Source organism: Budorcas taxicolor, chromosome 16 (assembly GCF_023091745.1).
Source record: "Budorcas taxicolor isolate Tak-1 chromosome 16, Takin1.1, whole genome shotgun sequence".
In the NCBI taxonomy this organism is placed as follows: domain Eukaryota; kingdom Metazoa; phylum Chordata; class Mammalia; order Artiodactyla; family Bovidae; genus Budorcas; species Budorcas taxicolor.
In genome coordinates, this window is record NC_068925.1 from 76,568,176 (window position 1) to 76,593,445 (window position 25,270).

The window sequence follows — 25,270 nt, forward strand, 5'->3', positions numbered from 1 at the left end:
GAAAATCTTAAAAATCCAATAAAGTAGCATCAAGAAAGATAAAATACAAGAGGAATAAAAGTAACCAAAGAGGTGAAAGCCTTGCACACTGAACTACAAAGCATTGCTTACAGAAATTGAAGAAGACATAAAAATATGAAAGCAAATCCTGCATTCATGGATTGGAAGGCAATATTCTAAAGATGTTAATACCGTAAAAAGCAAATATACAGATTAAATGCAACCCTTTGACCATATTGAAAATGCACTTTTCATAAAGAGGCAAATTAAACCTGTAATTTATATGGAATCTCAAGGGAGTAGAATAGACAAGAAAATCTCTTAATAAGGAAATGCAAAGTAGAAAAGACTCATTTTTTCTAATTTCAGAATTCACTTAAAAAACTACAATAATCAAAACAAACTGGTATAATCATAGAGGAAAAACACACGGACCAATACAACAGAATAGAGAGCCCAGACACAACAGGATATACTGCGCAGCACAGGGAAATACAGCTATTATTTTGTAATAACTTTAAATGGAGTATGATCTTTAAAAATAAAAAAATCACTATGTTGTACACCTGAAAATAATACTGTAAAACAGCCATATTTCAATTAAAAAAAAAAAAGAACAGAAAGCCCAGAAATAAACTTTCACTTTTATTGTCAAAAGACACTTCACAAGGGTACTAAGAAAATTTAATGGTGAAAGGGCAATCTTTAAAAAAATGAATCTTGGAAAACTGGATGTGTGTTAGTCACTCAGTCGTATCCGACTCTTTGCAGTCCCATGGACTATAGCTCGCTAGGCTCCTCTGTCCTTGGGATTCTGTAGTCAAGAACACTGGAGTGTGTTGCCATTCCCTTCTCAGGGGATCTTCATGACCCAGGGATCGAACCCAGGTCTCCCGCATTGCAGGCGGATTCTTTACCAGCTGTGCCACCAGGGAAGCCTGATTTCAGTACTGACCACCTGGTGATGTCCATGTGTAGAATCCTCTCTTGTGTTGTTGGAAGAGGGTGTTTGCTATGAGCAGTGTGACCTCTTGACAAAACTCTGTTAGCCTTTGCCCTGCTTCATTTTGTACTCCAAGGCTAAACTTGCCTTTTACTCCAGGTATCTTTTGGCTTCCTACTTTTGCAATCCAATCAAGGACATCCGTGTTTTGTTTTGTTTTATTTTTTTGGAGTTGGTTCTAAAAGGTCTTGTTGGTCTTCAAAGAATTGTTCAGCTTCTTCAGTGTTAGTGATTGGGGCATAAACTTTGATTGCCATGATATTGAATGGTTTGCCTTGGAAACAACGGAGATCATCCTGTCATTTTTTATTAAAGAGATTAGATCTGGTATATAGAGTTCTGAAGAGGTATGGAAGGAGGTTCCAAACATTGCACAGGAGGTGGTGACCAAAACCATCCCAAAGCAAAAGAAATGCAAGAAGGCAAAGTCATTGTCTGAGGAGGCTTTACAAATATTTGAGAAAAGAAAAGAAGCAAAAGACAAAGGAGAAATGGAAAGATTTCCATTTCTGCATCTGAATGCAGAGTTCCAGAGAATAGCAAGGAGAGATAAGAAAGTTTTCATAAGTAAACAGTGCAAAGGAATAGAGGAAGCCAATAGAATAGGACAGATTCGTCACACTGTTTTTTTAATGTCTGTGCAGAGTACCTCATGAGAAATGTCTGGCTGGATGAATCACAAGCTGTAATCAAGATTTCTGGGGGAAATATCAACACCCTCAGATGTGCAGATGATACCACTCTAATGGCAGAAAGTGAAGAGGAACTAAAGAGCCTCTTGATAAGTGTGAAAGAGGAGAGTGGAAAAGCTGGTTTAAAACTCAACATTCAAAAAACGAAGATCATGGCATCTGGTCTCATCTCTTCATGGCAAACAGATGGGGAAACAGTGGCAGATTTTATTTTCTTGGGCTCCAAAATCAGCGTGGATAGTGATTGCAGCCATGAAATTAAAAATGCTTGCTCCCTGGAAGGAAAGGTATGAAAAACCTAGGCAGTGTATTAAAAAGCAGAGATATCATTTGGCCAACAAAGGTCTGTGTAGTCAAAACTTTGCCAGTAGTCATGTATGGATGTGAGAGTTGACCACAAAGAAGGTCGTGAAGTGAAAGTTGAAGGTGTTAATCTCCAGCAGGCAGATTCTATACAGTCTGAGCCAACAGAGAAGCCCCCAAAAGGTTGAGCACCTATGAGTAGATGCTTTTGAATTGTGGTAAGACTCTTGAGTGTCCCTTAGATTGCAAGGAGAGCAGGCAAGTCAATCCTAAAGGAAACAAACCCTGAATATTTGTTGGAAGGACTGATGTTGAAGATGAAGGTCCAATACTTGGGCCACCTGATGTGAAGAGCTGACTCATTGGGAAAGACCCCAATGCTGGGAAAGACTGAGGGGAGGAGGAGAAGGGGGCAACAGAGGATGAGACAGTTGGATAGCGTCACCGACTCAATGGACATGAATTTGAGCAAGCTCCAGGAGACGGTGAAGGACTGGGAAGTCTGGCATCCTGCTGTCCATGGGGCTGCAAAGAGTCAGGCACGACTTAGCGACCGAACAACAACAAATGGATGAAAATGACCTGAAAAGTAGAATAAATGATCTTTACAACTAAAGATATAAAGAAGGAACCGATGTGAGCCAGGAAAGAGGACCAGACACATGGTATAAACAAGACCTGTAGCTCCGGGGAGCTGACCCACAAACTGTGGCAATCGTTATAATTGCAGAAGCTCTCCCCGCAGAAGGAGGGGTCTGGGTTTCACATGGGATTCCCCAGGCTGGGGGTCCTGCACCAGGAAGACGAGCACCCCCTAACCCAGAATATTTGGCTTTGAAGGCCAGCATGGCGTACTTTTGGGAGATCCAGGGAGTTTTAGGAAATAGAGACTCCACTCCGAAGGGTGCAAATAAAATGTCATACACTCTTTAGACCCAGGGCCAAGGCAGCAACTTGAAAAGAGCTTGGCTCAGATCTACTCGCTGATCTTGGAGAGGCAGAGGACAGCGAGGACTCACTTTGGGGACCAGAGGCTGACAGTAGCCACTGTTAGGAGCTCGTGCCACGAAGACTCCGGTGCTGGCAAGCATCGTTTTGAAATCCTCACTCTATCTTACTAGCACCAAGATAGTGATATGACCCTTCCCTCCAGGAAGGTGGGCACAATGGTCTCAACACTGCAGAGTGAGCAGTTACTGGACTGGCAACACAACCCCACCCACAAGCAGGGAAGTGTCATCTTGCGTCCTCCGGGACCCATCCTTGCCCTCCAGTGGGTCCAGGACCTGCCCCAGTATGCTGCAGTCAGACCCTAGGCCCTGGCTCTCCTCACCAGGGGGCCAGCATGAGTCCTGGAACCCCACAGGCAGCAGCCCCACCAACTGCAGCCTGACACCAGCTCCAGGAACTGTCAGCCCCTCCGCCAGCTTCCCCAAGGTCAGACCCCATTCACCAGCAGGACAAGAACCGCTCCAGGACACCCTGACACTATAGTCAGCTACGTCAGGAAATGGCCAGCCCATCAAGACCCTCCAGGCCACAGGCCTATGGACCAGAAGGCTGACACTTGCTCCGAGGCTCACAGCCTGTTTCCCCAGCTCTACCGAGTCAGCCAGTACTAGCCCTGCTACAGTAGAATCATCCACATCTGCCATAAATAGTTATAAGATGAGCAAAACGAAAACATGTAAAATACGATGGGACAAACATTAAATGTGATGGGGTGGAGTAAAAATGCAGTGTTGTTAGAATTAGTTCGAAATTAAGAGTTTAGCAACTAAAATAACCATATGTTGGATATTTGTAAATCTTATGAGAATTACAAAACAAAACTCTATCATAGATACACCCATAAGAAAGAGAAAGGAATCCAACATAACACTAAATGTAGTCATCAGAGCACAAGTGAAGAGAGGGAAAGAAAAAAGGAACAATATGAACTGTGAGTTTAAGAGCTGAAATCACGAAACTCTTCTAGGAGGACACGGAAGACAGCTTCAGGATGTGGGGTCTGGCAGTGATTTCTCAGATGTGTCACCAAAAGCACAGACACCCTGGGTTTCCTCAAAACCAAACACAGCTGTTTACAAAGGGACACTGTCACCAGAGAGCAAGCAGGCCACAGAATGGGAGGGAACTGCAGTATTTATCTGATAAGGCGCTCAGTTCAGTCCAGTTCAGTTCAGTCGCTCAGTCGTGCCCGACTCTTTGTGACCCCATGAATCGCAGCACGCCAGGCCCCCCTGTCCATCACCAACTCCCGGAGTTCTCTCAGACTCACGTCCATCGAGTCAGTGATGCCATCCAGCCATCTCATCCTCTGTTGTCCCCTTCTCCTCCTGCCCCCAAACCCTCCCAGCATCAGAGTCTTTTCCAATGAGTCAACTCTTCGCATGAGGTGGTCAAAGTACTGGAGTTTCAGCTTTAGCATCATTCCTTCCAAAGAAATCCCAGGGTTGATCTCCTTCAGAATGGACTGGCTGGGTCTCCTTGCAGTCCAAGGGACTCTCAAAAGTCTTCTCCAACACCACAGTTCAAAAGCATTAATTCTTCAGTGCTCAGCCTTCTTCACAGTCCAACTCTCACATCCATACATGACCACAGGAAAAACCATAGCCTTGACTAGACGGACCTTAGTCGGCAAAGTAATGTCTCTGCTTTTGAATATACTAGCTAGGTTGCTCATAACCTTTCTTCCAACAAGTAAGCGTCTTTCAATTTCATGGCTGCAGTCACCATCTGCAGTGATTTTGGAGCCCCCAAAAATAAAGTCTGACACTGTTGCCACTGTTTCCCCATCTATTTCCCATGAAGTGATGGGACCGGATGCCATGATCTTCATTTTCTGAATGTTGAGCTTTAAGCCAACTTTTTCGCTCTCCTCTTTCACTTTCATCAAGAGGCTTTTGAGTTCCTCTTCACTTTCTGCCATAAGGGTGGTGTCATCTGCATATCTCAGGTTATTGATATTTCTCCCAGCAATCTTGATTCCAGCCTGTGTTTCTTCCAGTCCAGTGTTTCTCATGATGTACTCTGCATAGAAGTTAAATAAGCAGGGAGACATATATAGCCTTGACGTACTCCTTTTCCTATTTGGAACCAGTCTGTTGTTCCCTGTCCAGTTCTAACTGTTGCTTCCTGGCCTGCATACAGATTTCTCAAGAGGCATGTCAGATGGTCTGGTATTCCCATCTCTTTCAGAATTAACTCATTGGAAAAGACTCTGATGCTGGGGGGGGGATTGGGGGCAGGAGGAGAAGGGGACGACAGAGGATGAGATGGCTGGATGGCATCACTGACTCGATGGATGTGAGTCTGAGAGAACTCCGGGAGTTGGTGATGGACAGGGAGGCCTGGCGTGCTGCGATTCATGGGGTCGCAAAGAGTCGGACACGACTGAGCGAATGAACTGGACTGAACTGAACTGAACTGAACTGAAGGGATTAACCTTCAACATATATTATGAGCTTTTAAAAATTGAAAAAAGATCCAATTCAAAATTGGGCAAAGGAATTGAACAGACATTTTCTCTAGAGAAGATAATAGAAAAGACCAACAATATGCACATGAAGAGATAATCAATCCTTAATAATTGCAGAAATGCAAGGAAAAACCACAGTGAGATACTACTTCTCATATATTGGTATGGATTGTATCAAAAAACAAGAAACAAGTGCTAGCAAAAAGATGGAGAAATCAGAACTTTTACGCATCACTGGAGGGAACATAAAACAGTGCTGCTGCTATGGAAGACTCTATTGCTGTTCCTCAAAAAAAATAAACATAGGCCTACTATATAACCCAGCAATTTATTCCTAGGTACATAACCACCAAAATTAAAAATCGGGACTCAGATACTTGAATGCCAATGCTCAGAGCAGCGTTATTCAGAATATCCAACAGGTGGAAACAAACCAAGGGTCTTTCAATGAATGAATGAATTAAGGAAATGTGGCTTATATACTGGAATATTATTAAGTTACAATAGTAATAAAGTTCTGATACATGTTACAAGGTGGATGAACCTTGAAAACATTAGGCGAAGTGAAATAAACCAGAAGTGATTCCAAGTCTGTGAGGTACCTAGAACACTGAAATTCATAGATGCAGAGAAGAGGCAATGGTTAGTTAGCAGGGCTGGAGGAGGGAGAATGGAGAAATTGTTTCATAGGCATAATGTTTCATTTTGAGATGATGAAAAGCATTTGGAAATAGATGGTAGTAATGGCTGCACAAACGTGAATATACTTAATGCCACTGAAATGTACAATTAAACTAGTTAAAAATGTCAGTAAAATAAAATAGAAGTGGGTCTAGAAAAATTAACACAGAGAGTAGCCTGAACATCTGAAAAGGAAGTGTTCTGCCAGATATTAAACGCATCATTGTGCTGTAATCAAAGCATCGCTTTGGTGCTGGGGCAGGAATGGGCAGAATTCAAGGGAACAGAAAGATCAGATCACGCATGAATTTAACGTGTGATAAAAACTGGCACTTTCACAAGCTGGAAAGGAGACGACTTACTCAACAAAAGATGCTGCTTCTCACTGGGGTCGGGACCAGCCCAACAGCGAACTGACCTGAGGGAGCGGTGCCACAGAAGAATAAGGAAAAATAAGGCTCAGAAATAAAGTGGGGATCAGGGGACTGATGCCATTCACAGGCAAAAGCCCAGATCCTAATCTTTGCATGCCTTTTAATGTTGACCTCTACTTCCTTCTACAGATAAGCTCTAGAGATATCTGTTCTTTACAATCTCAGATCCCAGATAAAGATAAACAAAGCACAGTCCTCAATGTCAAACCTTCAGGCCTTTCATGACTTTGTTTAGCTAGACACGCCCTTTCTCAGCAACTCCCTGAAGGCTCTGGTTACGGGAACAGTCACTAATGGTTTTCCATCACTCACAGCAGTACTTCAACATCTTGTTTTCAAGATGTCTTTCCACAATGTACTTTTTACTGCTCCCAGCCCTTCATCTGGGAGTGATGAGAAAGTCATTTTTATTTTTCAAAGAGGTCCTGTTACTCATAGTATAGGCCTGTGCACAGCATATTCCCTATAATTGGATTAAGCTCGGTGGAATGAGGAGAGGCGCAATCTCATTTCCCATACCATAAAGAATGTGAGATGAATCAATGATCTAACGCAACCACACAGTCACATTGTGGAAACATTTATATAATTTAGCATGGAGAAGATCTGAAACATTTTTTAAGAGAGACACAACACTCATAGCCATTAGGGAAAACATCAACGCATTCAACTTCCTATTAATGTAAAAATTCTGTGCTAATTACCACTGAGATAATAGTTGAGTGAAATATGGTACATGTTAAAATCATCATTTAAAAAGATGGGAATAAATCTAGCTACAGCTCCAGTTCAAGTGGAAAAAGTGCAAATTTCAGAAACATGTGAATAGCATAATGACGTTTTTTGGATAAAAAAGGAAAAAATGCTAAAATATATATAAAAATAAGAATGCTGTGTAGAAACATTAAAAAGACACCCTAAACTCTAAAGATATTAGCTTAGATAATAGATTGGAGAAATAAGAATGCTGATGTGTAGAAACAGATTAAAAAGACACCCTAAACTCTAAAGATATTAGCTTAGGTAATAGATCAGAGAAATAAGAATGCTGATGTGTAGAAACAGATTAAAAAGACACCCTAAACTCTAAAGATATTAGCTTAGATAATAGATCAGAGGAAGAGGGGGGGAACTAATCTTACTCTGTATGCTTTTGCAACGTTTGTGATTAGCTCAGATGGTAAAGAATCGCCTGCAATGCAGGAGACTAGGGTTTGATCCCTGGGTCGGGAAGATCCCCTGGAGAAGGAAATGGCAACCCACTCCAGTACTCTTGCCTGGAGAATCCCATGGATGGAGGAGCCTGGTGGGCTACAGTCCACGGGGTCTCAAAGAGTCGGACAGGACTGTGTGACTAACTTTCAACTTTCACTTTTCATATTAGTATCTACTTATATAATTAAAAGTTTCAGAAAGGAATCTATAGGAAATAGAATAAAATCTTAAAAGAAAACTGACTAGTAAAATAAGGCAAAGAAAAAACCTAGAAGAAAATTCCACTTCATGTTAAAAGAGCTTAAATAATAAATTGACCAAAAAAATATTTCAGAAACCACATAGAAAAATGAACAAAGTACCAAAATACATGACAGTTGACAAAAAATTCAGCTTTATTGATAATTTAAAAATGCAAATTAGTACATCATTTTCACTCATCACCTTATTAAATTCTAACCAGCGTTAGTAAGATAAAGAGGCACCGAACCTGCATGACTTGATGCTGCAGCTGTAGTTGGATGAAGACCTGGAAAAATTGATTTGATTCAATTCACCCATTTCATCAGTACAAAATTATAGATTTAATTCTGATGTTTCATTCTTTAAGGTTATTTCACAAAATGAATTACTTCTCAGAATGAAAAATATGCATCCTTTCCAAACTATGCTATTCTACTTCTGGAAAGTTAACCTAAATGTATATTATTAACATAAGTACATAAGAATGTATACATAAAAATGTTTTCTATAGCTTTGTATTACATAATGGAAATCTTAGAAATTAACAAATAATAAATCATAGAGATCATGTATTCAGAATAAATATACAATGTTGTAAAACACCATCCACAGAGTGTCACACTACATATTTTGTATCCTTTCTATTTCACTTCGTGTTTTGCCCACATTTTTTCATAATCACATAATCACATCTCCCTGGAAGGGCATAAGATTCCCAGGTGGCACAGTGGTAAAGAATCCATCTGCTAACGCAAGAGACGAAAGAGATGGGGGTGTCCCTGGGTCTGGAAGATGCCCTCGAGAAGGAAATGGCAATCCACTTCAGTGTTCTTGCCTGGAAAATTCCATGGACAGAGGAGCCTGGCAGGCTACAGTTAATGGGGTCACAGTCAGATGCAACTGAGCACACACACACGTAATCACATCTACTTTATACCATTATATTTCACTAATGGTCCTTTTCATAGTCTTTTTCTAACTGATGATAAAAACTCATGTTCTGATGATAAAAACTCTAACTCATGTCCTCTCATGAGGAATTTTGATTTTTATATTTTAAAAAAGGTCCCTGTAATTTACTTTCTTTATAAACTTGTCCTCACAATTCTGTCTTCTTTTAAACACTAAACTGGATCACTGTTTTATAAATGCTTTATGAAATGCTTACAGTCAACTCTTTCAAAAGAGCATATCAATATAGTTACCACAGTGCATATTCCCATTAGGAACAGGTGATTAAACATTGGTGGGTCAATGAGTAAATATATGCAATCTTTATATATCATCCACCAAAAAAAAAAAAAACTCTTTCCCCACAAAACTTCACAGCACTCACCAAGGTACTCAATGACTAAACTCAGTGAGGGTACCAGGTTTATAGGAATTATAAAAAGATGTTCCAGTTACCATGTTAACATGAATAATACCCCTCACTTCCTCAAACTGTTAGGGCAGAAGGAAAAAAACAAACAAGAAGGCAGTAAGTGACATTTGTTTGAGTCATTAAACAATGGGAAACTGGAACCTATAGCAATGATATTACTTGTGAGCCAAGCCACACTAGGACCCTGAGTGAGGTCTGCCCAGGCTAATGCTGTTCCCACAGTTCTCCTTGTCTCTTGCTTCTGCTGAAACCTAAGAGAAGCCAAAGAGAGCAGCCCTGGAATCAGGAAGGTAATTCCTTCCACCACATCAAAGTCTCTCAAGTCTTAGGCAAGAGTAACTGCTCAGGTCCTGTCCCTGCCAGAAAACCTCCATTTCATTTCAATAAATAAGGGCAAGTCTAACAAATGTATGTTAGTATACTACTTATGTAATTAAAAGTTGTAAAAAGCAATCTATTTTCAGTAGTATAAAATCTTAAAATTTTATACAACTGACTAGTAAAAATAAGGCAAAGAAAAAAACTAGAAGAAAATTCCACTTCATGTAAAAAGGCTTTTAATGTGTATAATGAATTCTGATAAGTCAACAAGATAATTACTTCTGAAACCACATAGTTAAATGCACAGAGGTGCAAAAATAAGTGAAAGTAGATTAAAAATTCAGCTTCATTGATAATTTAAAAAGCAAAGTTAGCATAGGATATCATTTTTCACCCAACGCCTTATTAAGTTCTAACTGTGTAGATAGGCAATGGCACCCCACTCCAGTACTCTTGCCTGGAAAATCCCATGGACGGAGGAGCCTGGGAGGCTGCAGTCCATGGGGTCGCTAAGAGTCGGACACGACTGAGCGACTTCACTTTCACTTTTCACTTTCCTGCATTGGAGAAGGAAATGGCAACCCACTCCAGTGTTCTTGCCTGGAGAATCCCAGGGACGGGGGAGCCTGGTGGGCTGCCGCCTATGGGGTCACACAGAGTCGGACACGACTGAAGCGACCTAGCAGCAGCCTAGCAGCAGCATGTAGATAGGATAAAGAGGTACTCAACCTGTCGAAGTTGGCACTGTAGTTGTATTTGGACGAGGACCTGGAAAAATAAATTTAATTCATCAGCCTCGTCAGTACAAAATTATAGAATTGATTTTGGTTTTTCAGTTTTTAAAAAATTATTTCTCAAAATGAAAAATAAATTTATTTTCCAAACTCTGTTATTCTGCTTCTGGGAAGTTAATCTAAATATACATTTATATAAGTACATAAAATTGCATGCATAAGAATGTTCACCATATAGCTCTGTATTATGTAGAAGGTAACAAATAAGAAATTATAAAAATCTTGTCTTCCCACTCTTTCTCCTGTTCTTGCTTCTGCTGCAACCAAAGAAAAGAAGGTAGAGATAGCAGCTCTGAAGTCAGGAAGACAATTCCTTCCACCATATCAAAATAGTCTCTCAAGTCTTAGGAAGAGTAGCTGATCAGGTCCTGTCCCTGCCAGAAAACCTCCATTTCATTTCAATAAATAAGGACAAATCTTACAAATGTACTATTTATGTAATTAAAAGTTATAAAAAGCAATCTATATCCAATAGTATAAAATCTTACAATTTTATACAAGTGACTAGTAAAATAAGACAAAAAAAAACCTAAAAGAAAATTCCACTTCATGTTAAAAGGGCTTTAACTTATAATGAGTTCTGATAAGTTAACAAGAAAATACTTCTGAAACCACACAGAAAAAATGAACAGAGGTCCAAAAATCAGTGAAAGTAGATTAAAAAATTCAGCTTCATTGATAATTAAAAATGCAAAATTAGCACAGGATATCATTTTTCACCCATCGCCTTATTAAGTCCTAACTGTGTAGATAGGATAAAGAGGTACTAGACCTGTCGAACTTGGCAGTGCAGTTGTACTTGGACGAGGACCTGGAAAAATAAATTCAATTCATCAGTCTCATCAGTACAAAATATAGAATCAATTTTGGTTTTTCACTTTTTAAAAGATTATTTCTCAAAATGAAAAATAGATTTATTTTCCAAACTCTGTTATTCTACTTCTGGGAAGTTAACCTAAATATACAATTATATAAGTACACAAAATTGTACACGTAAGAATGTTCACTATAGCTTTGTACTATGTGGAAGGTAAACCATAAAAATCCCATCTTCCCACTCTTTCCCTTGTCTCTTGCTTCTGCTGCAACCAAAGAGAAGAGACAGCGGCCCTGAAGTCAGGAAGTATCAAAATAGTCGTTCAAGTCTTAGGAAGAGTAGCTAATCAGTAGTTGCTGCCAGAAAGTCTCTATTTCATTTCAATAAGTAGGGACTATTCCTGCCCTTCGGTTGTTAAAAAACTTATTTTCTGCTACCACACACACACACACACAAAAAGCCAAGTAAAGAGAAAAATAATAATTGCATGGGTTGGCAGGTGTTGGGGGTGAGGAGGAGAAACACCAGTCTTGTTCTGAAGACAGCAGAAATTTCTCAGTTAAAATTACACTATTTAAAAAGAACCAAATTCCTTATTGGCAGGAAAATGAAACACATTCCTGGACCCAGATGATACCCTGTACAGGTGTCAACAGGTCACTTTTAAAGTGAATAAATTATCGATGTTGATGATACAGAAAACATACATGTTAAAAACCAGTAGCTGTGGATTTTCCTCTATGCTAATGCTAATTACAGTGAAACTGGGCGCTAGCAGAGCTCCCTTTAAGAGCTTTCTAGACACTAGGCCCTGTGCCAAATGCTTTAGATGCATCCCATTGTAACTTTACTATCACACAGTGAGGGAGGCATTCAACCGTTACACGTGTACGTAAACAAGTTTATACACATTACCTAAGGTTACAGATCTGGTTTAGTAAATAATTTTAGACTAAGTACAGAAATGGCTGTAAATGCATTCTCCCTCCTTCTATGACCAAAAATTACAGTGAGTGTAAGTCACCAGACATTTAAAGGATTTTGAAAATTCACAAAGAATTAAAAGGATATTGACAAGTATGAGCAGGGCTTTATGAAACCTGAAGCACGGGTAGTTGAAGGCTTAGTAGTAGCAGCAACTGGCGCTGGAAAACAAAAATATAAACTCATTGAATTACTTGGAATTTATCACTTTCTTTTCATTTGCGTACTTATTTATATAAAAATGTAATTGCTTTAATTTACACTGAAAAATGTTTCCTATCCATCTTACATGTAAAGATGCTGAACAAGAGAAATTTATGCAGCTGTGATGTACATAACATCACATTTTAAAAGCCTATAAAAGCACAGAAAAATCAAAACAGCAGCTTTCTTTGTGAATTAGTTGTCATGCATGTAACATGGAAATGGCTATAAGAGAGAGATCAGTACAAAAATTGTTTCTTTTCTGTTATTCTGTATCATTGAAATTTATTGTCAAAAAAAAAAAAAACACAATAAGGAGAAAAACACCTTCATACCTTTAGTACATGTTGGTATCGCGGGCTCCCAAGTACTGTTTGCATTACAGACAATTGTGTTGCTGCCATGAAGGGAAAAACCCTGGTTACATTGAAATACAACTTGCGCTTTGTAGTAAAATTTTCTTCTAAATCCTGATAATATCATTCCATGTTCAACAACTGGATAGTCACATTTGACCACTGAAAAGGGGAGAAATTCCAAAATTAATGGAAATCTGCTTCACATAGGAGCAAAAATCTAGTGCAAAGTAATAATTACCAGTGGGAAGAAAGAAGCAAAGAATGAAAGGCAGGATGTTAATTGGAAAAAAAAAAAAAAGACTTTATTTGTGCATTTGACTTCAGGGAAACAGATTTAGAGGAATCTAATAATGTTTTTCTACTAGGAACAGACCATCATTATAGTTTATTGACTTTTCTACATTTTTTTTTCCCCCAGTGCTGGCAAGTTTTGAAAAGGTCTGACTATCAGATACAAATTCAGGGTAAGTCCAAAAGTGACTTTTGCTATTCTTCAGCTCTAGGATTTTTTTCAGCTCCTGCTGAGGCTAATTACATACCTTGTTCTTTTAGAAAGATAGTAAAGACTTTTGGAGAAGGTAATAGTTGGGCTCAAATTTAAAAGTTTAAAAGAAGCCAGTCATGAAAAAAATATGAAAAATAAAAGTTTTCATATGGCAAAAACACACAGGAACTGGGATGTTCAAGAAATACAAAGGCCAGTGTAATTAGGACAGTGTTTTCCAAACATTTTGGACTACAATCAAGAGATCAAGAAATAATTTTTAAGTTGTAACGCAGTACCCAAGCATGCAGACCCAAGATCAGGTTTCAAGTTAGTACTTAGTCCTCACACCAGTGTGCTCTGCTATTTCCCATTCTACTCTGCTTTTCCAGACTTCCCTGGTGGCGCAGAGGTTAAAGCGTCTGCCCGCAATGCGGGAGACCTGGGTTTGATCCCTGGGTTGGGAAGATCCCCCAGAGAAGGAAATGGCAACCCACTCCAGTACTCTCACCTGGAGAATTCCATGGACAGAGAAGCCTGCTAGGCTACAGTCCACAGGGTCAAGAGTCAGACACAACTGAGCAACTTCACTTTCACTTTCTGCTTCTCCGGAAGCAAATTACAGATTACGACACTCAAGTTTGACTTCAGGATCTACTAATAGGTTTTGCAGAACTTGGAAACAAAGCAAAACCAAAAAGCGCTGGACTGGGCAGTGACTTCCAGAAAATGTTTTATGAGATTAAATCTGCAATAGATGCAAGTGAAAAAGTGAAAGTGATAGTCACTCAGCCTTGTCCGACTCTCTGAGGCCCTACAGACTGTAACCCGGCAGGTTCCAGTTGACAGGAAATTCTCGCTTGTTTCCAGTGCAGGATGATTATGAATAAGGATGCTATGAACATTCTCATGGAGGTTTCCATCTGTACCTGTTTTCACCTGACTTGGATCGCTGAGTTGTACCTTGAAGTGTTAGTCTCTCAGTCACGTCCCACTCTTTCAACCCTATGAAACGTAGCCCACCAGGCACCTCTGTCTACGGATCCTCCAGGCAAGGCTACTGGAATGAGTTGCCATGCCGTTCTCCAGCAGATCTTCCTGACCCAGGGATTGAACCCTTAAGTGGATGCTTAACTGTATAAATGCTAAATTGTGTTCCAAAATGGTCATACCACTTTGCATTCTTAACAGTAATGTATTGGAGTTTCAAATACATCATATCCTTACCAAATCATGGAATTGTTAGTTACTCTTTTTAATTTCAGGCATTCTAATAGGTTTTTAGTGGTTTTTCATCATGATGTTAAATTAAGTTTCTGTTATTACTAACGATATTGAGCAACATTTCATATACTTCATTGGCATTCGCATTTCTTCTTTAGTGAAAAAATTCTATTCAAATATGTTCCCCCTTTTTTTGTAAATTGGGTTGCCTTTTTCATATTGTGTTTTAAGAGTTCTTTATTTATTATAGTTTGAAGTCCATTCAGCAATGTCCTTGGCAAACATTTTATCACAGTCTATGGCTATTTTTTCTTTCTCCAATGTGTTTGAGAGCAGCAGTTCTGAGATTTTAAGAAGTCTGGTTTATTTATTTTTCTTTAAAGGATAATGCTTCTAAGGTTTTCAAAGAAATCTTTGGTTACTTATAAATATTTTCTATCTCTTCCCATAAAGTCTTAGAGTTCAGGTCTTACATTTGAATATATGATCAAATATCTTTTCTAATCACAAATTAACCACAGAAGAAAACTGGAAAAAAAATGCCACATGGAAACCAAAAAACATGTTACTAAACAGTCAATCATTCACTAAAGAGATCAAAAAGAATATAAAAATATTTTTTAAGATTAATGAAAATGGTGTGTTTCAAATCTGTGCAACACAGGAAAAGCAGTCTAAGAGAGAAGATTATAGCCAGACAGGTTTACCTCAGAAACAAGAAAAGTGAAAGTGAAGTCGCTCAGTCGTGTCCGACTCTTTGCGACGCGTGGACTGTAGCCCACCAAGCTCCTCCATCCATGGGGATTCTCCAGGCAAGAATATTCGAGTGGGTTCTCAAGTAAATAATCTAAACTTACACCCATAGCAATAAAAGAACAACCCTCCCCACAAAATGTGTATAAGGAAGAGAATAATAAAGAACAGAGTGGAAATAACTGAAATTGAGCTAAAAAACAGTGAAGACAAGAGATGGTTCTTTGAAAAGATAAAATTGACAAACATATAGCCACACTCATCAAGAAACAAAACAAAGGATCCAAGTAAATGAAATGTAACAGAGGTTACAACCAATACCACAAAAATACAAAGGGTCATAGAGAATACTATGAACAACTATACATCCAAAGTTGGAAAACCTAGAATAAATGGACAAATTCTCAGAAACATTCACTCTCCCAATACTGAGTCCAGAAGAAATAGAAAATGTGAATATAATGATTGCTAGTAGTGAAATTGAATCAGTGATCAAATAACTCCCAAAAAACAAAATAAGGATTATGTGGGTTCACAGGTGAATTGCAATAAACATTTAAAGAATAGTTAATATCTACTTCGAAAGACAGTGTATAGAAATGAATACAGCGAGCCATAGCCTAGAGGAAAATAGAACTACCATATGATCTAGCAATTTTACTTCTGGGTATTAATCCAAAGAAAATAAAACACTAATTAAAAAGATTTGTGCAGTACTTTTTCCATTACAGCATTTTTTTTTATAATAGCTAGCAAGGTAATGCTCAAAATCCTCCTCTGTTCAGTTCAGTCGCTCAGTCGTGTCCGACTCTTTGCGACCTCATGAATCACAGCACGCCAGGCCTCCCTGTCCATCACCAACTCCCGGAGTTCACTCAGACTCACATCCATCGAGTCAGTGATGCCATCCAGCCATCTCATCCTCTGTCGTCCCCTTCTACTCCTGCCCCCAATCCCTCCCGGCATCAGAGTACTTTCCGATGAGGCAACTCTTCGCATGAGGTGGCCAAAGTATTGGAGTTTCAGCTTTAGCATCATTCCTTCCAAAGAAATCCCAGGGCTGATCTCCTTCAGAATGGACTGGCTGGGTCTCCTTGCAGTCCAAGGGACTCTCAAGAGTCTTCTCCAACACCACAGTTCAAAAGCATCAATTCTTTGGCACTCAGCTTTCTTCATAATCCAACTCTCACATCCATACATGACCACTGGAAACACCATAGCCTTGACTAGATGGACCTTTGTTGGCAAAGTAATGTCTCTGCTTTTCAACATGCTATCTAGGTTGGTCATAACTTTTTTTCCAAGGAGTGAGCATCTTTTAATTTCATGACTGCAGTCACCATCTGCAGTGATTTTGGAGCCCAGAAAAATAAAGTCTGACACTGTTTTCCCATCTATTTGCCATGAAGTGATGGGACCAGATGCCATGATCTTCGTTTTCTGAATGTGGAGCTTTAAGCCAACTTTTTCACTCTCCTCTTTCACCATCATCAAGAGGATGTTTAGTTCCTCTTCACTTTCTGCCATAAAGGTGGTGTCATCGGCATATCTGAGGTTATTGATATTTCTCCTGGCAATCTTGATTCCAGCTTGTGCTTCTTCCAGCCCCGCGTTTCTGATGATGTACTCTGCATATAAGTTAAATAAGCAGGGTGAACTGCTTATTTATACAGCCTTGATGTACACCTTTTCCTATTTGGAACCAGTCTACTGTTCCATGTCCTGTTCTAACTGTTGCCTCCTGACCTGCATACAGGTTTTTCAAGAGTCAGGTCAGGCAGTCTGGTATTCCCATCTCTGACAGAATGTGGTCCACTGGAGAAGGGAATGGCAAGCCACTTCAGTATTCTTGCCTTGAGAACCCCATGAACAGTATGAAAAGGCAAAATGATAGGATACTGAAAGAGGAACTCCCCAGGTCATTAGGTGCCCAATATGCTACTGGAGATCAGTGGAGAAATAACTCCAGAAAGAATGAAGGGATGGAGCCAAAGCAAAAACAATACCCAGTTGTGGATGTGACTGGTGACAGAAGCAAGATCCGATGCTGTAAAGAGCAACATTGCATAGGAACCTGGAATGTCAGGTCCATGAATCAAGGCAAATTGGAAGTGGTCAAACAAGAGATGGCAAGGGTGAACGTTGACATTCTAGGAATCAGCGAACTAAAATGGACTGGAATGGGTAAATTTAACTGAGATGACCATTATATCTACCACTGCAGGCAGGAATCCCTCAGAAGAAATGGAGTAGCCATCATGGTCAACAAAAGAGTCCGAAATGCAGTACTTGGATGCAATCTCAAAAACGACAGAATGATCTCTGTTCGTCTCCAAGGCAAACCATTCAATTTCACAGTTATCCAAGTCTATGCCCCAACCAGTAACACTGAAGAAACTGAAGTTGAATGGTTTTATGAAGACCTACAAGACCTTTTAGAACTAACACCCCAAAAAGATGTCCTTTTCATTATAGGGGACTGGAACGCAAAAGTAGGAAGTCAAGAAACACCTGGAGTAACAGGCAAATTTGGCCTTGGAATGCGGAATGAAGCAGGGCAAAGACTAATAAAGTTTTGCCAGGAAAATGCACTGGTCATAGCAAACACCCTCTTCCAACAACATAAAAGAAGACTCTACACATGGACATCACCAGATGGTCAACACTGAAAACAGATTGATTATATTCTTTGCAGCCAAAGATGGAGAAGCTCTATACAGTCAACAAAAACAAGACCAGGAGCTGACTGTGGCTCAGATCATGAACTCCTTATTACCAAATTCAGACTCAAATTGAAGAAAGTAGGGAAAACCACTGGACCATTCAGGTATGCCCTAAATCAAATCCCTTATGATTATACAGTGGAAGTGAGAAATAGATTTAAGGGCCTAGATCTGATAGATAGAGTGCCTGATGAACTATGGAATGAGGTTCGTGACATTGTACAGGAGACAGGGATCAAGACCATCCTCATGGAAAAGAAATGCAAAAAAGCAAAATGGCTGTCTGGGGAGGCCTTACAAATAGCTGTGAAAAGAAGAGAGGCAAAAAGCAAAGGAGAAAAGGGAAGATATAAGCGTCTGAAAGCAGAGTTCCAAAGAATAGCAAGAAGAGATAAGAAAGCCTTCTTCAGTGATCAATGCAAAGAAATAGAGGAAAAGAACAGAATGGGAAAGACTAGAGATCTCTTCAAAAAATTAGAGATACCAAGGGAACATTTCATGCAAAGATGGGCTTGATAAAGGACAGAAATGGTCTGGACCTAACAGAAGCAGAAGATATTAAGAAGAGGTGGCAAGAATACAACTGAAGAACTGTACAAAAAAGATCATCATGAGCCAGATAATCATGATGATGTGATCATTAATCTGGAGCCAGACATCTTGGAATGTGAAGTCAAGTGGGCCTTAGAAAGCATCACTACGAACAAAGCTAGTGGAGGTGATGGAATTCTAGTTGAGCTGTTTCAACTCCTGAAAGATGATGCTGTGAAAGTGCTGCACTCAATATGCCAGCAAATTTGGAAAACTCAGCAGTGGCCACAGGACTGGAAAAGGTCAGTTTTCATTCCAAAATCCTCCTAGTTAGACTTAAACAATACATGAACCAAGAACTTCTAGAGGTACAAGCTGGATTTAGAAAAGGAAGAGGAAGCAGAGATCAAATTGCCAACATCCATTGGATCACATAGAAAAAGCAAGAGAATTACAGAAAAACATCTACTTCTGCTTCATCGACTACTCTAGAGCCTTTGACTGTGTAGATCACAACAAACTGCGGAAAATTCTTAAGGAGATGGGAATACCAGATCACCTTACCTGTCTCCTGAGAAACCTGTATGGAGGTCAAGAAGCAACAGAACCGGATAAGGAACAATGGACTTGTTCAAAATTGGAAAGGAGAATGTCAAGGCTGTATATTGTTACCCTGATCATTTAACTTATATACAGACTACATCATGTGAAATACTGGGCTGGATGAATCTCAATATGGAATCAAGATTGCCAGGAGAAATATCAATAACCTCAGATATGCAGATGACACCACCTAACGGCAGAAAGCTAAGAGGAACTAAAGAGCCTCTTGATAAAGGTGAAAGAGGAGAGTGAAAAAGCTGGCTTAAAACTCAACATTCAAAACAAGAAGATCATGGCATCTGGTCCCATCACTTCATGGCAAAAAACAGAAACAGTGACAGATTTTATTTCCTCTGGGCTCCAAAATTACAGTGGACGGTGGTTGCAGCTATGAAATTAAGATGCTTGCTCCTTAGAAGAAAAGTTATGGCAAACCTAGACAGTGTATTAAAAAGCAGATACATCACCTTGCCAACAAAGGTCCTTCTAGTCAAAGCTATGATTTTCCCAGTAGTCATGTATGGATGTGAGAGTTGGACCATAAAGAAGCCTGAGTGCCAAAGAATTGATGCTTTTGAACTGTGATGCTGGAGAAGACTCTTGAGAGTCCCTTGGAATGCAAGGAGATCCAACCAATCAATCCTAAAGGAATTCAACTCTGAATATTCTTTGGAAGGACTGATACTGAAGCTGAAGCTCCAATACTTTGGCCACCTGATGTGAAGAGCCAACTCACTGAAAAAGACCCTGATGCTGGGAAAGACTGAAGGGAGGAGGAGAAGGGGACGACAGAGGGTGAAATGGTTGGATGGCGTCATCGACTCAACGGACATGAGTTTGAGCAAGCTCTGGGAGATAGTGAAGGAGAGGAAATCCTGGTGTGCTGGAGTTCATGGTGTTGCAAAGAGTCGGACATGCCTTAGTGACTGAACGACAAGATATGGAAGCCACCTAAGGGTAGGAACGGGTGAAAAAGATGTGGTATGTATGCAATGGAATATTACCCAGTCATAAAAAGAACGGAATCTTCCCATTCATGACAGCATTGATAGACCTAGAGGGTATTATGCAAAGTAAAATGTCAGTCAGAGAAAGACAAATACCATATGATTTCATCCATATGTGGGATCTACAAAATAAAACAGATGGACTAACAAAACAAAATAGAAATAGATCCATGGACACAGAGAACAAGTGATGGACGGAGAGGAGGTGGTTGGGAGGATGCACAAAATAAAAGAAGTGGGTTAAAAGGCACAGACTTCCAGTTATCAGACAGATAAGCCATGAGGTTACGACATACACAACAGACAATACAGTCAATAATTCTGTACTCACTCTAAATAGCGACAGGTGGGAACAAGACATCATGGTGATCAACTTGCTTTGATCTTGTAAATGTCAAATCGCTATCTTGTACACCATCTGCTTTTGGCGTCAGAGCAATGCTGTCCTCGTGAAATGAGCTGAGGACCCCCTCTTCTTGTATTTTCTTAAGGCTTTGTGTAGAACTGCTATCATCTATTCCTTAAATGTTTGGTAGAATCCCCCAGTGAGGACACAGGGTTTATAGTACTCTTTGTAAGGTTTAAGCTGTCAAATGTATAGGCATACAGTGGTTTGTTTTCTTTCTTATTTTTCTTCAAATGTCTGTAGGATATTTTGCGGTGGTCTCCTTTTCACTCTTGTTATTGGTAATTTATATCTTTTCCCTGTCAGACTGTCTATAAGTTTATCTATTTCATCTATTTTCTCTAAGAACCAGGCTCATTTCTTTGATTATCCCTGTTTTGTGTCTCTTCTCAATTTCAAGGATTTCTAACTTTATTATTTCCTTGTGTTTTCTTGCTTTGGGTTTAATTTGTTCTTCTTTTTTCATTTCTTACGGTAGGACTTAGATGATTGATCTAAGAGCTTTCTGTTTTTCTAACATAAGTATTTCACACTAAAAATATCTTTCTGAGCAACACTTTCGCTGTAGCCCACATCTTCTGATCTACTGATCTGCTGTGCTCTAATCTTTATCCGATCCATCACTGTCTAACCGTCCTTCTGACTGCTTCTTTGACTCATGGGTTCCTTAGTAGTCTCTTGCATACTTTTCAAATATTTGGGAATTTATACATAGAACTTGCTTTTTCCATGATCCAGCGGATGTTGGCAATTGGATCTCTGGTTCCTCTGCCTTTTCTAAAATCAGCTTGAACACCTGGAAGTTCACGGTTCACGTATTGCTGAAGCCTGGCTTGGAGAACTTTGAGCATTACTTTACTAGTGTGTGAGATGAGTGCAATTCTGCGGTAGTCTGCACATTCTTTGGCATTGCCTTTCTTTGGGACTGGAACGAAAACTGACCTTTGCCAGTCCTGTGGCCACTGCTGAGTTTTCCAAATTTGCTGGCATATTGAGTGCAGCACTTTCACAGCATTGTCTTTCAGGATTTGAAATAGTTCAACTGGAATTCCATCACCTCCACTAGCTTTGTTCATAATGATGCTTTCTAAGGCCCACTTGACTTCACATTCCAGGATGTCTGGCTCTAGGTGAGTGATCACACCATCGTGATTGTCTGGGTTGTGAAGATCTTTTTTTGTACAGTTCTCCTATTTATTCTTGCCACCTCTTATTAATATCTTCTGCTTCTGTCAGGTCCATACCATTTCTGTCCTTTATTGTGCCTTTCCTTGCATGAAATGTTCCCTTGATATCTCTAATTTTCTTGAAGAGACCTCTAGTCTTTCCCATTCTGTTGTTTTCCTCTATTTCTTTGCACTGATCACTAAGGACGGCTTTCTTAACTCTCCTTGCAATTTTTTGGAACTCTGCATTCAGATGGGAATATCTTTCCCTTTCTCCTTTGCTTTCACTACTCTTCTTTTCTCAGCTATTTGTAAGCCCTCCCGAGACAGCCATTTTGCTTTTTAGTATTTCTTTTCCATGGGGATGGTCTTGATCCCTGTTTCCTGTACAATGTCACAAACCTCATTCCATAGTTCATCAGGTACTCTATTTATCAGATCTAGTCCCTTAAATCTATTTCTCACTTCCAACATTCAGAAAACTAAGATCATGACATCTGGTCCCATCACTTCATGGGAAATAGATGGGGAAACAGTTGTAACAGTGTCAGACTTTATCTTTTTGGGCTCCAAAATCACTGCAGATGGTGACTGCAGCCATGAAATTAAAAGACGCTTACTCCTTGGAAGGAAAGTTATGACCAACCTAGATAGCACATTTAAAAGCAGAGACGTTACTTTGCCAACAAAGGTCCGTCTAGTCAAGGCTATGGTTTTCCCTGTGGTCATGTATGGATGTGAGAGTTGGACTATAAAGAAGGCTGGGTGCCGAAGAATTGACGCTTTTGAACTGTGGTGTTGGAGAAGACTCTTTAGAGTCCCTTGGACTGCAAGGAGATCCAACCCGTCCATTCTGAAGGAGATCAGCCCTGGGTGTTCTTTGGAAGGAATGATGCTAAAGCTGAAAGTCAAGTACTTGGCCACCTCATGCGAAGAGTTGACTCATTGGAAAAGACTCTGATGCTGGGAGGGACTCAGGGCAGGAGGAAAAGGGGACGACAGAGGATGAGATGGCTGGATGGCATCACCGACTCGATGGACGTGAGTTTGAGTGAACTCCGGGAGTTGGTGATGGACAGGGAGGCCTGGCGTGCTGCGTTTCATGGGGTCACAAAGAGTCAGACATGACTGAGTGACTGAACTGAACTGAACTGAATACTCCATTACACACATACACTATACCACACCACATCACACCACATCTTCTTTATCTATTCATATATTGATGGATACTTAGTGGGTTAGTCTTTTAATATTCCTGTAGCCAGAACTCTCAGAGATCTTGTAATACAAGATAAAATTTTCTTATTTCTTAAGCCAGGGTGTGTTGAGTTTTCTGATGCTTTCAAACAAACAAGAAAACCAAAAAGTTCTAGCTCGTGCATATACACAGTAGCTCATGATGTATAAATTGGAATGCCAAGGACATGTGGAGCGACTGGTGGGGAACTCTACAACTAGGATTATCTTTTAATTCGATTTGACCAATATTAAGTCAAATTAGAAGTCAATTTAGCAAGAGGAGTAACTATTTATGACTGTTGTGTTTACTTATAGGTAAAACTATTTATGAAGTGCTTCCATGGTCTTTGCAGACTCAGGAGGAAATAAATGGAAATATTATTACCTTTACATTCTGGAGGATCACTGCTCCATCTGTCTTGATCAACACAAATAAGCCTACTCTCTCCAACAAGAGAATATTCATCTGGTCCATTTGAAGGATCACACATATAAGTTACTACCTCATTATAATGATATTCATCCTTGTAAACGGTAAATCTTCCATTTTTTATATTTCCAGGTGTGGAACACAAAATCTCTTTAAAGGGGGGAAAAGGACATGAAGCAAAGATAAAATAGTAAGACAGCATTAGCAAAGTCCTATGAACGTCCTTCAAATAATTCATAACATATGATTAATATAAGCTAGCTGTGAATCCAATATCCAATTAGAAGAAAGTCTCTATGTCAAAATGTATTATCTCAAATTCAAAGCATTAATTTAGAAATTAACTTTTAGAATGAAGCTTATTTCCCAAAATATGACATACATATATTTATCTACAAGGCCATTCTAAGTTTTGTTTTCACCTTCATAAAAGAGGCTGACAATTTAATGCTAAAATGTACTTGTGATTAAAAATAAAACTCTGTGCTAAGAAAAGCCTTTATGATTTATAAATATCTCCACTAACAAATTGATTGTTAACATTAATACTGAGTATTACTGTCATTTTTCAATTTCATCCCTATGAGAGTATGGTTAAATTTTTCAGAGGTTACAAACTGTGTGATTTTGCAATAGGCTGAATCCAGATGTCTTCCTCTAAGCCAGATATTAAAGTATTTTGCAGACTCCCTTGGTGTACAGAGGATAGGAATCCATGTGTCAGTGCAGAGGACATAGGTTTGATCCCTGGTCTGGGAAGATTCCACATGCTGTGGGACGCAAAAGCTTGCAGCCCACAGCCACTGAAGCCAGAGCGTTCCAGGCCCGCGGCCCGCAACCCGCAACCCGCAACCCGCAACTAGTGAGCCCCTGCGCTGCAGCTGCTGAAACCCTGCATCCGGAGGCTGTGCTCCGCACCACAGAGAGGCCTGCGCACCGAAACGACCATCAGCCTCACATGGAAATGTGCAAAACCACTGGTTATCACAGAAATTCCAATCAAGACAACAGTGAGATACCACCTCACACTGGTCAGAACGGCTATCACTAAAAAAATCCACAAGCAACAAATGCTGGAGAGGGTGTGGAGAGAAAGAAACCCTCCTGCACTGTTGGTAGGAATGTAAATTGGTGCAGCCATGATGGAGAACAGGATGGAGGTTCCTTAAGAAACTAAAAACAGAGCTACCGTATGACCCTGCAATCCCACTATTGGGCATAGAGAAAAACTTGGCTCAAAAAGATACATGCCCCCCAGTGTCCATTGCAGCACTGTCTACAGCGGCCAAGATGTGGACACAACCCAGATGTTTATCGACAGAGGAACGGATACAGAAGAGGTGGTGTGTATATATACAGCCATTACAAAGAATGAATTAGGCCATTTGCAGCAAAATACAGATGGACCTAGAGAGCGTGATCTTGAGTGAAATAAGTCAGACAGAGAAGGAGAAACATCATATGCCATCCCTTGTATGTGGAAACTAAAAAGAAATGATGCAAATGAACTTACTTAGAAAACAGAAGGAGACTCACAGACTTAGAAAACGAACTCATGGTTGCCGAGGGGAAGGGATAGTTGGGGACTTTGAAAAGGTCTTGTGCACACTGCTGTATTTAAAAAGGATAACCAAGAAAAACCTACTGTACAGCACATGGAACTCTGCTCAATGTTACGTGCCAGTCTGGATGGGAGGGGGCTTTCGGGAAGAATAGACACATGTGTATGTACAGCTGAATTCCTTCACTGTTCACCGAAACTATCACAAAATTATTAATCAACTAC

The 25,270-nt window shown here is 39.9% G+C and overlaps 1 protein-coding gene across 1 annotated transcript in view; it reads right to left on the bottom strand.

The window, feature by feature from the left end:
* Positions 1–3,191: 3,191 nt before the first annotated feature.
* Positions 3,192–25,270, bottom strand: part of LOC128061313 (membrane cofactor protein-like) — a 39,470-nt gene continuing 17,391 nt past the window's right edge. The window contains exons 5-7 of the mRNA XM_052653585.1: positions 23,440–23,634; positions 12,892–13,074; positions 3,192–3,646 (exon numbers count right to left, since the gene is read on the bottom strand). Of these exons, the coding sequence (XP_052509545.1) occupies positions 3,192–3,646; positions 12,892–13,074; positions 23,440–23,634 (833 nt within the window). The remainder of the gene's footprint in view (positions 3,647–12,891; positions 13,075–23,439; positions 23,635–25,270) is intronic.